Below are 12010 nucleotides of genomic sequence, written 5' to 3'. Positions count from 1 at the left end.
CGCATGCGCCGCCCGGAGATGTCATTTCCGCGCCAGCTGGCGGGGCAACAAAGGCCGTTTCCGCCAGCTGCCGGGGCGGAAATTCGTCCGGCGCCGGCCTAGCCCCTCAATGTTGGAGCTCGGCCCCCAAAGATGCGGAGCATTCTGCACCTTTGGGGCGGCGCAATGCCCGTCTGATTGGCGCCGTTTTGGGTGCCAGTTGGCGGACATCGCGCCGTTTCGGGAGAATTTCGCCCAGAGAGAGAGACAGAGAGAGGAGAGGGAGAGAGGAGAAAGAGAGAAAGGGGAGAGAAGGGGAGAGAGAGACAGAGAGAGAGAGAGAGAGAGAGCAGAGGGGAGTTAGACAGAGAGCAAGAGAGAGAGAGAGGGGAGAGATGGGAGGGAGACAGAGAGAGGGAGAGAGAGAGAGGAGAGGGGAGGGAAACAGGGAGAGAGAGAGCGAGAGAGAGGAGAGCAGGGAGAGAGAGAGACAGGGAGAGAGAGAGAGAGAGGGGAGGGAGATAGAGTGAGAGAGAGAGAGAGAGAGGGGAGGGAGACAGAGAGAGAGGGGGGAGAGAGAGAGAGACAGGGAGAGAGAGAGAGAGGGGAGGGAGACAGAGAGAGAGGGGGGAGAGAGAGAGAGACAGGGAGAGAGAGAGAGAGGGGAGGGAGACAGAGAGAGAGGGGGGAGAGAGAGAGAGACAGGGAGAGAGAGAGAGAGGGGAGGGAGACAGAGAGAGAGAGAGGGGGGGTGGTGAATGTATAATTACTGATAATTCACCAGTGCACTGTGTTGTGTTATTAACCCTGTGGGCTCTACCTCTGGGCCATTGTGCGGCTTCACCCACAGGGGATATGTTGGGGCGAATACGGGCTCCGCCCATGGCTCCTCCCCTTTACAGGAAGTATAAGAGCTGCCGACCTGCGGGGCCGCCTTCAGTGTTGTACCGGTCACAGGCAGGCTCAGTTCTAAGCTGATTAAAACCACGGTTTACTTCCCCACATGTCTTCGAGTGAATTGATGGTCGCATCAATGTAATCAGCTTAAAATACTACTGGATTCAGCCCTCAAACCTGACAGACTGGAACTCGATCCACAGCCCGCGGAGGCAAAATACATTTTTTCACACTGGCTTTGATGCTTCAAGGCCGATCTCACCGCCTCGTCCACGCCATCCGTGACTGACGAACAGAAGCTGAGCCTCCGCCACGCACGGGTGAGCCATCGCATTTCTGTCCAGCTCGACGGCGCCGCATCCTGTACAGAGGCCCTCGCACTACTCGAACGCGAGACACGTCTTCACCACTCGCCGCCAGCGCCCCGGGAGTCGCTAGATGATTACCTCCGCGGTCTCAAAGCCCTCGCGCGTAACTGTAACTACCAGGCCGTTACGGCCACTCAGCACATGGAGCTCGCCGTCCGAGACGTTTATGTGGCAGGGGTCCGATCGAACTATGTGAGACAGCGCCTGCTCGAAAAAGGGGCCTTGACAGAAATCTTTGGATCCTCGCTGGCTTCAGGGGATGTCCCGGAGGACTGGAGAATAGCCAATGTTGTTCCTCTGTTTAAGAAGGGTAGCAAGGATAATCCAGGGAACTAAAGGCCAGTGAGCCTTACGTCAGTGGTAGGGAAATTACTGGAGAGAATTCTTCGAGACAGGATCTACTCCCATTTGGAAGCAAATGGACGTATTAGTGAGAGGCAGCACGGTTTTGTGAAGGGGAGGTCGTGTCTCACTAACTTGATGGAGTTTTTCGAGGAGGTCACTAAGATGATTGATGCAGGTAGGGCAGTGGATGTTGTCTATATGGACTTCAGTAAGGCCTTTGACAAGGTCCCTCATGGTAGACTAGTACAAAAGGTAAAGTCACACGGGATCAGGGGGGAGCTGGCAAGGTGGATACAGAACTGGCTAGGTCATAGAAGGCAGAGAGTAGCAATGGAAGGATGCTTTTCTAATTGGAGGGCTGTGACCAGTGGCGTTCCACAGGGATCAGTGCTGGGACCTTTGCTCTTTGTAGTATATATAAATGATTTGGAGGAAAATGTAACTGGTCGGATTAGTAAGTTTGCAGACGACACAAAGGTTGGTGGAATTGCGGATAGCGATGAGGACTGTCAGAGGATACAGCAGGATTTAGATTGTTTGGAGACTTGGGCGGAGAGATGGCAGATGGAGTTTAATCCGGACAAATGTGAGGTAATGCATTTTTGAAGGTCTAATGCAGGTAGGGAATATACAGTGAATGATAGAACCCTCAAGAGTATTGAAAGTCAAAGAGATCTAGGAGTACAGGTCCACAGGTCACTGAAAGGGGCAACACAGGTGGAGAAGGTAGTCAAGAAGGCATACGGCATGCTTGCCTTCATTGGCCGGGGCATTGAGTATAAGAATTGGCAAGTCATGTTGCAGCTGTATAGAACCTTAGTTAGGCCACACTTGGAGTATAGTGTTCAATTCTGGTCGCCACACTACCAGAAGGATGTGGAGGCTTTAGAGAGGGTGCAGAAGAGATTTACCAGAATGTTGCCTGGTATGGAGGGCATTAGCTATGAGGAGCGGTTGAATAAACTCGGTTTGTTCTCACTGGAACGAAGGAGGTTGAGGGGAGACCTGATAGAGGTCTACAAAATTATGAGGGGCATAGACAGAGTGGATAGTCAGAGGCTTTTCCCCAGGGTAGAGGGGTCAATTACTAGGGGGCATAGGTTTAAAGTGAGAGGGGCAAGGTTTAGAGTAGATGTATGAGGCAAGTTTTTTACGCAGAGGGTAGTGGGTGCCTGGAACTCGCTGCCGGAGGAGGTGGTGGAAGCAGGGACGATAGTAACATTTAAGGGGCATCTTGACAAATACATGAATAGGATGGGAATAGAAGGATATGGACCCAGGAAGTGTAGAAGATTGTAGTTTAGTCGGGCAGCATGGTCGGCACGGGCTTGGAGGGCCGAAGGGCCTGTTCCTGTGCTGTACTTTTCTTTGTTCTTTGTTTGTTTGACGGTAAAACTGGCTACCTCTCTGGAGGTCGCTTTTCAGAGCCGTACTGCGTTCCCGGCCGATCACGTGACCCCCTCGTGGGCCCCCGACCAGAGTCTACCCCAGGCCTGTGCCGCGCGGCCGCCCGCCCACTATGGGGGTCTACCCTGCTATTTTTGCGGCCAGTCCCAACACCCCCGACTGCACTGCCGGCCCGCAACGCGAACTGCAGCAGCTGCGAGCGAAAAGGACCCTTCGCCAAGGTCTGTCTGGCCGGGTCTAAGAACCCGAACTCACAGACCCGATCCACAGACCCACAGGCCCGCAGACCCCGCAAGGTGGCAGCGTGTCTGCCGACTCCGCCTCCGCATAACATGTGCGACTCACGGGGGCCGCCATCTTGGCCGCCATCTGCCACGCCGCTCAACGCGTACGACCTACACGGACAGCCATCGCGGGGCCGCCCCAGCACCGCCGATCACGCCGCCGGCTACCCCCACCTCAGCGCGGTCACCCTGGACCAGTCGTGACCTAAGCACCTCCGGAGCTCCATGATGGCCGTCCGGGTTAACGGGCACGAGACACCTTGCCTTTTCGTCTCCGGGAGCACAGAGAGCTTCACCGGACGTGGTAAGACGCTGCTCGCTCCCAATATTCCCGACGCAACAAACCACCTCCCTCGCCTCTGGGTCGCACTCGGTGCAAATCCAAGGGTGCACTACTGGAACCCTAGTGATACAGGGCGCTGAGTACGCTAATGTACACCTATATGTGCTCCCAGACCTCTGTGCTCCTCTCCTTTTGGGACTCGACTTCCAGGGCAACCTCAGGAGCCTAATTCTTACGTTCAGGGGGCCCCTGCCCCCGCTCACCATATGCAGCCTCGTGACCCTAAAAATCGACCCCCCCCCCCCCCACTTCACAAGCCAGTAGCCACCAGAAGCAGGCGGTATAGCTGCAGGACAGGACGTTCATTTGGTCCGAGGGACCAGCGTCTCTTGCGAGAGGGGGTCATCGAGGCAGCAATAGCCCCCGGAGAGCTCAGGTGGTGGTCGTCAAGACCGGGGGGAAAGTTCCGGATGGTGGTTGATTACAGCCAGACCATTAACCGCTTTACGCAGCTCGACGCGCACCCCCTTCCCCGGATTGCAGACATGGTAAATCAGATCGCGCACTACCGCGTGTTCTCCGCGGTGGATCTGAAGTCTGCATACCACCAGCTCCCAATCCGCCCGGAGGACCGCCACTACACGGCGTTTGAGGCAGACGGCCGCCTCCTTCACTTCCTCCGGGTCCCCTTTGGCGTCACAAACGGGGTTTCGGTGTTCCAACAAGCGATGGACCGAATGGTGGACCAGTACGAGCTGCAGGCCACATTTCCGTACTTGGACAATGTCACCATCTGCGGCCATGATCAGCAGGACCATGGCGCCAACCTCCACCGATTTCTCCAAACCGCCCAAAAACTCAACCTCACCTACAACTAGGAGAAATGCGTTTTCCACACAACCAGGCTAGCCATCCTCGGCTACGTCGTGGAGAACGGGGTCCTAGGGCCCGACCCTGACCGTATGCGCCCCCTCCTCCAATTCCCTCTCCCTCACTGTCCCAAGGCCCTGAAGAGGTGCCTTGGATTTTTCTCCAATTACGCCCAGTGGGTCCCCCAGTATGCGGACAAAGCCCGCCCACTATTTTAGGCCACCCTCTTTCCACTGGCAGCCGAGGCCCGCCAGGCCTTCAACTGCATCAAGGCGGACATCGCCAAAGCTGCGATGCACGTGGTGGACGAGTCCGTCCCCTTCCAGGTGGAGAGCGACGCCTCAGAGGTCGCCCTCGCCGCCACCCTCAACCAAGCAGGCAGTCCGGTAGCGTTTTTTTCACGCACCCTCACCACCTCTGAAATTCGACACTCCTTGGTCGAAAAACAAGTCCAAGCCATCGTGGAAGCCGTGCGGCACTGGAGGCACTACCTCGCTGGTAGGAGGTTTACCCTCGTCACCGACCAACGATCGGTCGCCTTCATGTTCGACAATACGCAGCGGGGCAAGATCAAGAATGATAAGATCTAGAGGTGGAGGATCGAACTCTCCACCTATAAACTATGATATAGTATATCGTCCTGGGAAGCTCAACGAGCCCCCAGATGCCCTATCCCGTGGCACATGCGCCAGCGCGCAAGATGACCGACTACGGGCTATCCACGATGACCTCTGCCACCCGGGGGTCACCCGGCTCGCCCACTACATCAAGGCCCGCAACCTGCCCTCCTCCATCGAGGAGGTGAAAGCTGTAACCAGAGGCTGCCAAATCTGTGCGGAGTGTAAACCGCACTTCTATCGACCGGATAAGGCCCACCTGGCGAAGGCGTCCCGGCCCTTTGAACGCCTTGGTATCGATTTCAAAGGGCCTCTCCCCCTCCAATAATCGCAACACGTACTTCCTGAACATCACAGATGAGTTTTCCCGCTTCCCATTTGCCGTCCCCTGCCCCGTTATGACCACGTCCACTGTCATTAAAGCCCTGCACAGTGTCTTCATCCTGTTCGGTTTCCCCAGTTATGTCCACAGCGACAGGGGCTCGTCGTTCATGAGCAACGAACTGCGTCAGTACCGGCTCAGTAAGGGCATCGCCTCGAGCAGGGGAAACGGGCAGGTGGAGAGGGAGAACGTGACGGTCTGGAAGATCGTCCTACAGACCCTGCGGTCCAGGAATCTCCCGGTTTCTCACTGGCAGGAGGTCCTCCCCGATGCGTTCCACTCTATTAGGTCGCTCCTTTGCACGGCCACAAACCAGACCCCTCATGACCGTTTGTTTGTTTTCCCGAGGGGAGCTACCTCAGGGGCCTCGCTTCCGCCCTGGCTGATGACACCGGGTCTAGTCCTCGTCCGAAAACATGTTTGGAGCCATAAGACCGACCCCCTGGTAGAGAGGGTCCAGCTCCTGCACTCCAACCCACACTATGCGTACGTCGAACACCCAAATGGCCGGCAAGATACCGTCTCCCTCCGGGACCTGGCGCCCGCAGGCTCCAACACCACGACCACTACTGCATCCCCCACACTATGTCCCGTCCAACCTCCCATGTCCAGCGCCCCCACCCCTATATGGTTCCCGCGCTACCTCCCGCCCGTCGCACCGGTCCACAGGAATGAAGCTCCGGAAGAGCCGCTCCCGGAGTCCCCGCCTGTGCCTGCTCCGGGCCCAGCTCAACCGCCACCCGGACCGGCGGCAACACCAGTGCTTCGGTGGTCGCAGCGTACGGTCCGGGCGCCGGACCGACTGAATCCATGAGCCCGTCACCCCCGCCGGACTTTATTTTTTAAACATGGGGTGAATGTGGTGAATGTATAATTACTGATAATTCACCAGTGCACTGTGTTGTGTTATTAACCCTGTGGGCTCTACCTATGGGCCACTGTGTGGCTTCACCCACAGTGGATATGTTGGGGCGAGTACGGGCTCCGCCCACAGCTCCACCCCTTTAGAGGACGTATAAGAGCTGCCGACCTGCGGGGCCGCCTTCAGTGTTGTACCGGTCGCAGGCAGGCTCAGTTCTAAGCTGATTAAAACCCCGGTTTACTTCTCCACGTGTCTTCGAGTGAATTGATGGTCGCATCAGGGGGGGAAACAGAGAGAGAGAGAGAGGAGCGAGAGAGGGGAGAGAGAGGGGAGAGAGAGGGGAGAGAGAGAGAGAGGGGGGAAGAGAGCGAGGGAAGAGAGAGACAGAGAGAGGGGAGGGAGAGAGTGGGAGGGTGCAGAGAGGGAGGGGGCAGAGGGTGAGGGGGCAGAGGGGGAGGGGGCAGAGGGGGAGGGGGCAGAGGGGGATGGGGTCAGAGAGGAAGCGGGGGCAGAGAGGAAGCGGGGGCAGAGAGGAAGCGGGGGCAGAGAGGAAGCGGGGGCAGAGAGGGAGGGGGGCTGAGGGGGCAGAGAGGGAGGTGTCAGAGGGGGAGGGGGCAGAGGGGTTGGGGGGGAGGGGTCAGAGAGGGAGGGGGCAGAGGGGGAGGGGGCAGAGGGCTGAGGATGGCAGAGGGGGAGGGCTCAGAGGGAGAGGGGGCAGTGGGGGAGGGGGGGCAGAGAGGGAGGGGGCAGAGAGGGAGGGGGGGCTGAGGGGGCAGAGAGGGAGGGGGCAGAGAGGGAGGGGTCAGAGGGGGAGGGGTCAGAGGGGGAGGGGTCAGAGGGGGAGAGGTCAAAGGGGGAGGGTTCAGAGGGGGAGGGTTCAGAGGGGGAGGGGTCAGAGGGGGAGGGGTCAGAGGGGGAGGGGTCAGAGGGGGAGGGGTCAGGGGGGGAGGGGGCAGGGGGGAGGGGGCAGGGGGGGAGGGGGCAGGGGGGGAGGGGGCAGGGGGGGAGGGGGCATGGGGGGAGGGGGCATGGGGGGCAGAGAGGAAGCGGGGGCAGAGAGGAAGCGGGGGCAGAGAGAGAGGGGGGCTGAGGGGGCAGAGAGGGAGGTGGCAGAGGGGTTGGGGGGGAGGGGTCAGAGAGGGAGGGGGCAGAGGGGGCGGCAGAGGGCTGAGGAAGGCAGAGGGGGAGGGCTCAGAGGGAGGGGGGGCAGAGAGGGAGGGGGCAGAGAGGGAGGGGGCAGAGAGGGAGGGGTCAGAGAGGGAGGGGTCAGAGGGGGAGGGGTCAGAGGGGAAGGGGTCAGAGGGGAAGGGGTCAGAGGGGAAGGGGTCAGAGGGGAAGGGGGCAGAGGGGGAGGGGGCAGAGGGGGAGGGGGCAGAGGGGGAGGGGGCAGAGGGGGAGGGGGCAGAGGGGGAATGGGGAGGGGTCAGAGAGGGAGGGGGTAGAGGGGGAGGGGGCAGAGGGGGAGGGGAGGGGGCTGAGGAAGGCAGAGGGGGAGGGGGCAGAGGGGGAGGGGGCAGAGGGGGAGGGGGCAGAGGGGGAGGGGGCAGAGGGGGAGGGGAGGGGGCTGAGGGGGAGGGGGCAGAGGGGGAGGGGGCAGAGCAGGAGGGGGCAGAGCGGGAGGGGGCAGAGCGGGAGGGGGCAGAGCGGGAGGGGGCAGAGCGGGAGGGGGCAGAGCGGGAGGGGGCAGAGGGGGAGGGGGAAGAGGGGGAGGGGTCAGAGGGGGAGGGGTCAGAGGGGGAGGGGTCAGAGGGGGAGGGGTCAGAGGGGGAGGGGTCAGAGGGGGAGGGGTCAGAGGGGGAGGGGTCAGAGGGGGAGGGGTCAGAGGGGGAGGGGTCAGAGGGGGAGGGGTCAGAGGGGGAGGGGTCAGAGGGGGAGGGGTCAGAGGGGGAGGGGTCAGAGGGGGAGGGGTCAGAGGGGGAGGGGTCAGAGGGGGAGGGGTCAGAGGGGGAGGGGTCAGAAGGGGAGGGGTCAGAGGGGGAGGGGTCAGAGGGGGAGGGGTCAGAGGGGGAGGGGTCAGAGGGGGAGGGGTCAGAGGGGGAGGGGTCAGAGGGGGGTGGCTCAGAGGGGGGTGGCTCAGAGGGGGAGGGGGCAGTGAGGGTGGGGGTAGAGAGTGAGGGGGCTGAGGGGGCAGAGAGGGAGGGGTCAGAGAGGGAGGGGTCAGAGGGGGAGGGGGCAGAGGGGAGGGGGCAGAGGGGAGGGGGCAGAGGGGAGGGGGCAGAGGGGAGGGGGCAGAGGGGAGGGGGCAGAGGGGAGGGGGCAGAGGGGAGGGGGCAGAGGGGAGGGGGCAGAGGGGAGGGGGCAGAGGGGAGGGGGCAGAGGGGAGGGGGCAGAGGGGAGGGGGCAGAGGGGAGGGGGCAGAGGGGAGGGGGCAGAGGGGGAGGGGCAGAGGGGGAGGGGCAGAGGGGGAGGGGCAGAGGGGGAGGGGCAGAGGGGGAGGGGCAGAGGGGGAGGGGCAGAGGGGGAGGGGCAGAGGGGGAGGGGCAGAGGGGAAGGGGCAGAGGGGGAGGGGGCAGAGGGGGAGGGGGCAGAGGGGGAGGGGGCAGAGGGGGAGGGGGGGAGGGGTCAGAGAGGGAGGGGGTAGAGTGGGAGGGGGCAGAGGGGGAGGGGGCTGAGGAAGGCAGAGGGGGAGGGGGCAGAGGGGGAGGGGGCTGAGGGGGCAGAGAGGGAGGGTGCAGAGAGGGAGGGGTCAGAGGGGGAGGGGTCAGAGGGGGAGAGGTCAGAGGGGGAGGGGTCAGAGGGGGAGGGGTCAGAGGGGGAGGGGTCAGAGGGGGAGGGGTCAGAGGGGGAGGGGTCAGAGGGGGAGGGGTCAGAGGGGGAGGGGTCAGAAGGGGAGGGGTCAGAGGGGGAGGGGTCAGAGGGGGAGGGGTCAGAGGGGGAGGGGTCAGAGGGGGAGGGGTCAGAGGGGGAGGGGTCAGAGGGGGAGGGGTCAGAGGGGGAGGGGCCAGAGGGGGAGGGGCCAGAGGGGGAGGGGCCAGAGGGGGAGGGGTCAGAGGGGGAGGGGTCAGAGGGGGAGGGGTCAGAGGGGGAGGGGTCAGAGGGGGAGGGGTCAGAGGGGGAGGGGGCAGAGGGGGAGGGGGCAGAGGGGGAGGGGGCAGAGGGGGAGGGGCCCTCAAGGTTGCGGTGTCAGGCTCCCTCCCCCCCCCTCCCCCCCCAGGTCTCCACCGTGTCGGGCTCCATCCCCAGGACGATTGCAGGATAGACAGATGAATACGTACGTATTTCTGGACGGCATCGACGAGGTTCTGCAGGTCAATGTCTTTACGATATTCACTGATGTTGTCACGAAAAAAACTCTCCACGTGCTCCTTCACCCAGTCCTTAAAGACGAAGGCCAGGATCCCAGCTGCAAGTTCCAAGGTGAAGATAGTTCCGATGATTATAGAAAACTGAAACAAACAATTGTCCCGATTTGGACCCAGTTAGAACCAATCTCAGAAACAGGAGGAGTTCCTGTTCAGCTGCAAGTTTTCAATGTCCCAATCTGACATTAGAATGATAGGGATTCCCTCAACTTCCCTTTCCCTCCCATCACTCCCTCAGGTCAAAGATTCAACTGTTAAACCCATGTCGCAGCTCCAAAGATTGAAACATTTAACCCTCATCTTCCAATATCTCCAAACGGTGACCTTAAACCTGGTGTTACTGAAACTGAATATTCAGTGACCTCGGGGTTACTGCTTCCAGCCATCGGGAGGTCCCCATGCTCAATATTCCAGCTTCATAACATTGTGCCTGCCTCTAAATCTTGGAAACATTCTCCAGCTGTGGTTTGATAAGGAAATTCCGACATGCCCAACAGCGTAGCGTGGTGTAAACCACCGGAATCCACTGATCCCAGGCAGGGAGTGACATTGGGAAGTCAGGAATTGTGGCAGATTCTTCAATCCTCCTCAGCACAGTGGCTAGCACTGTTGCTTCACAGCTCCAGAGACCCGGGTTCGATTCCCGCTTGGGTGACTGTCTGTGTGGAGTCTGCACGTTCTCCCCGTGTCTGCGTGGGTTTCCTCCGGGTGCTCCGGTTTCCTCCCACAAATCCCGAAAGACGTGCTGTTAGGTGAATTGGACATTCTGAATTCTCCCTCTGTGTACCCGAACAGGCGCCGGAATGTGGCGACTAGGGGCTTTTCACAGTAACTTCACTGCTTCCTACTTGTGACACTAATAAAGATTATTATTATTATATCTCGCAGTTTGGATCATTTTAATGTTTGGGAAGACGATACACCAAAACACAAAAATAAATCAAATTCCACCAAGTTTCTTTATTCCAAACTCCCTGTTAGTCACCCATTCCAGCAGAAACTGACCAGGAATCTCACACCTGGAGAACATCTGTATCCCCCGCTGAGTCCCCGCCTGGGGGTGCCAGAGTACCCGCCCTGCCCCAGGGCACCAGCATATCACCACCTTGGGTGCTCCATTGTCCTTCCTTGTGAGGTGGATTGGCCGTGATCAATGGGGGGGGTTATGGGGATAGGACGGCAGAATGGGTTGAGGACATTTTCAGAGGGCCGGTGCAGACTCAATGGGCTGAATGGCCTCCTTCTGCACTGTAGAGATTCGAGATAGCGGTGGTCATGAGTTTGGAAGGTGTTGTCTAAGGCAGGGCTTTGGGTCGTGGTGGGTGGTTGGGGGGGTCACAGCGTGATCGGTCTCAGCGTTCCGGCGGTGATCCCGATCGTGGGAGAAGCGATTAATGGCCACTATCGGCAATTTTATTAAGGATGGTGGCTACTGCCGCCTTTTAAATGAGAACGGAATGAGAGGGTGTGCAGTCTTCCGGCCAGAAGTGGCAGCAGTGAGCAGGTCACTGACGTCAAGTTCCCTGTGTATACGTGCTTCTGATGCCAAATCACGGAGGACAGTTTGTTCCATTTTCTGGCTGCTGGCAAGCAAGGCAAGAGGACCGTGAGGATGGGATTGTTTTGTTACAAGTAGGAGACGGCCAAGGACACAAATAGGCATTGTATCAACTGGCCAGGATCTCACAACTGAATCTGCTGGAGAGAGCTGCTCGGGAGAGTCCAGGGCAGGACAGAGCAGTGCAAGTGTTAGCTCTGTACAGAGCTCCAGGGCCTCTGGTTAACAGCCTACAAAGAAAAAACTTAACTCGGGAACAAAATAGGATAAAGACAATTTGTTGAGGTATGATTTTGTCAATTGTGACAATGCAAATAAGGATGCCAAGCCCATGTGTTATATGCCGGAAAGTACTGGGAAATGAGAGGAGAAGTTTCACATTGTGACAGAGAAGTGGTGGGTGAAAAATTTCTATTGAGGTTGAGTTATTAACTTCCAGCTGACTGCAAATGCAGCACAGTGGTTAGCACTGCTGCCTCACAGCGTCAGGGAGCAGGGTCAAATCACAGGGTCAAGGACCCGGGCTCAATTCACAGCATCAGGGACCCAGGGTCAATTCACAGCATCAGGGACCCGGGGTCAATTCACAGCATCAGGGACCCGGGGTCAATTCACAGGGTCAGAGACCAGGGATCAATTCACAGGGTCAGGGAGCAGGGTTCAATTCACAGGGTCAGAGACCAGGGATCAATTCACAGCATCAGGGACCCGGGGTCAATTCACAGGGTCAGAGATCAGGGTTCAAATCACAGGGTCAGGGATCTGGGTTCAATTCACAGGGTCAGGGATCCGGGTTCAATTCACAGGGTCAGGGACCAGGGTTCAATTCACAGCATCAGGGACCCGGGGTCAATTC

General features: G+C 59.4%; 1 protein-coding gene across 1 annotated transcript in view; it reads right to left on the bottom strand.

Annotated features, from left to right (window-relative positions):
• LOC140403697 (tetraspanin-5-like) overlaps window positions 1–12010 on the bottom strand; it is a 112283-nt gene that overhangs the window by 40861 nt on the left and 59412 nt on the right. The window contains exon 4 of the mRNA XM_072491880.1: window positions 9510–9680. Within this exon, the coding sequence (XP_072347981.1) occupies window positions 9510–9680 (171 nt within the window). The remainder of the gene's footprint in view (window positions 1–9509; window positions 9681–12010) is intronic.

This window comes from Scyliorhinus torazame, chromosome 28 (assembly GCF_047496885.1).
Source record: "Scyliorhinus torazame isolate Kashiwa2021f chromosome 28, sScyTor2.1, whole genome shotgun sequence".
In the NCBI taxonomy this organism is placed as follows: domain Eukaryota; kingdom Metazoa; phylum Chordata; class Chondrichthyes; order Carcharhiniformes; family Scyliorhinidae; genus Scyliorhinus; species Scyliorhinus torazame.
Note: the sequence above shows the minus strand (reverse complement) of the source record. Positions and strands in the feature narration are given on the sequence as shown.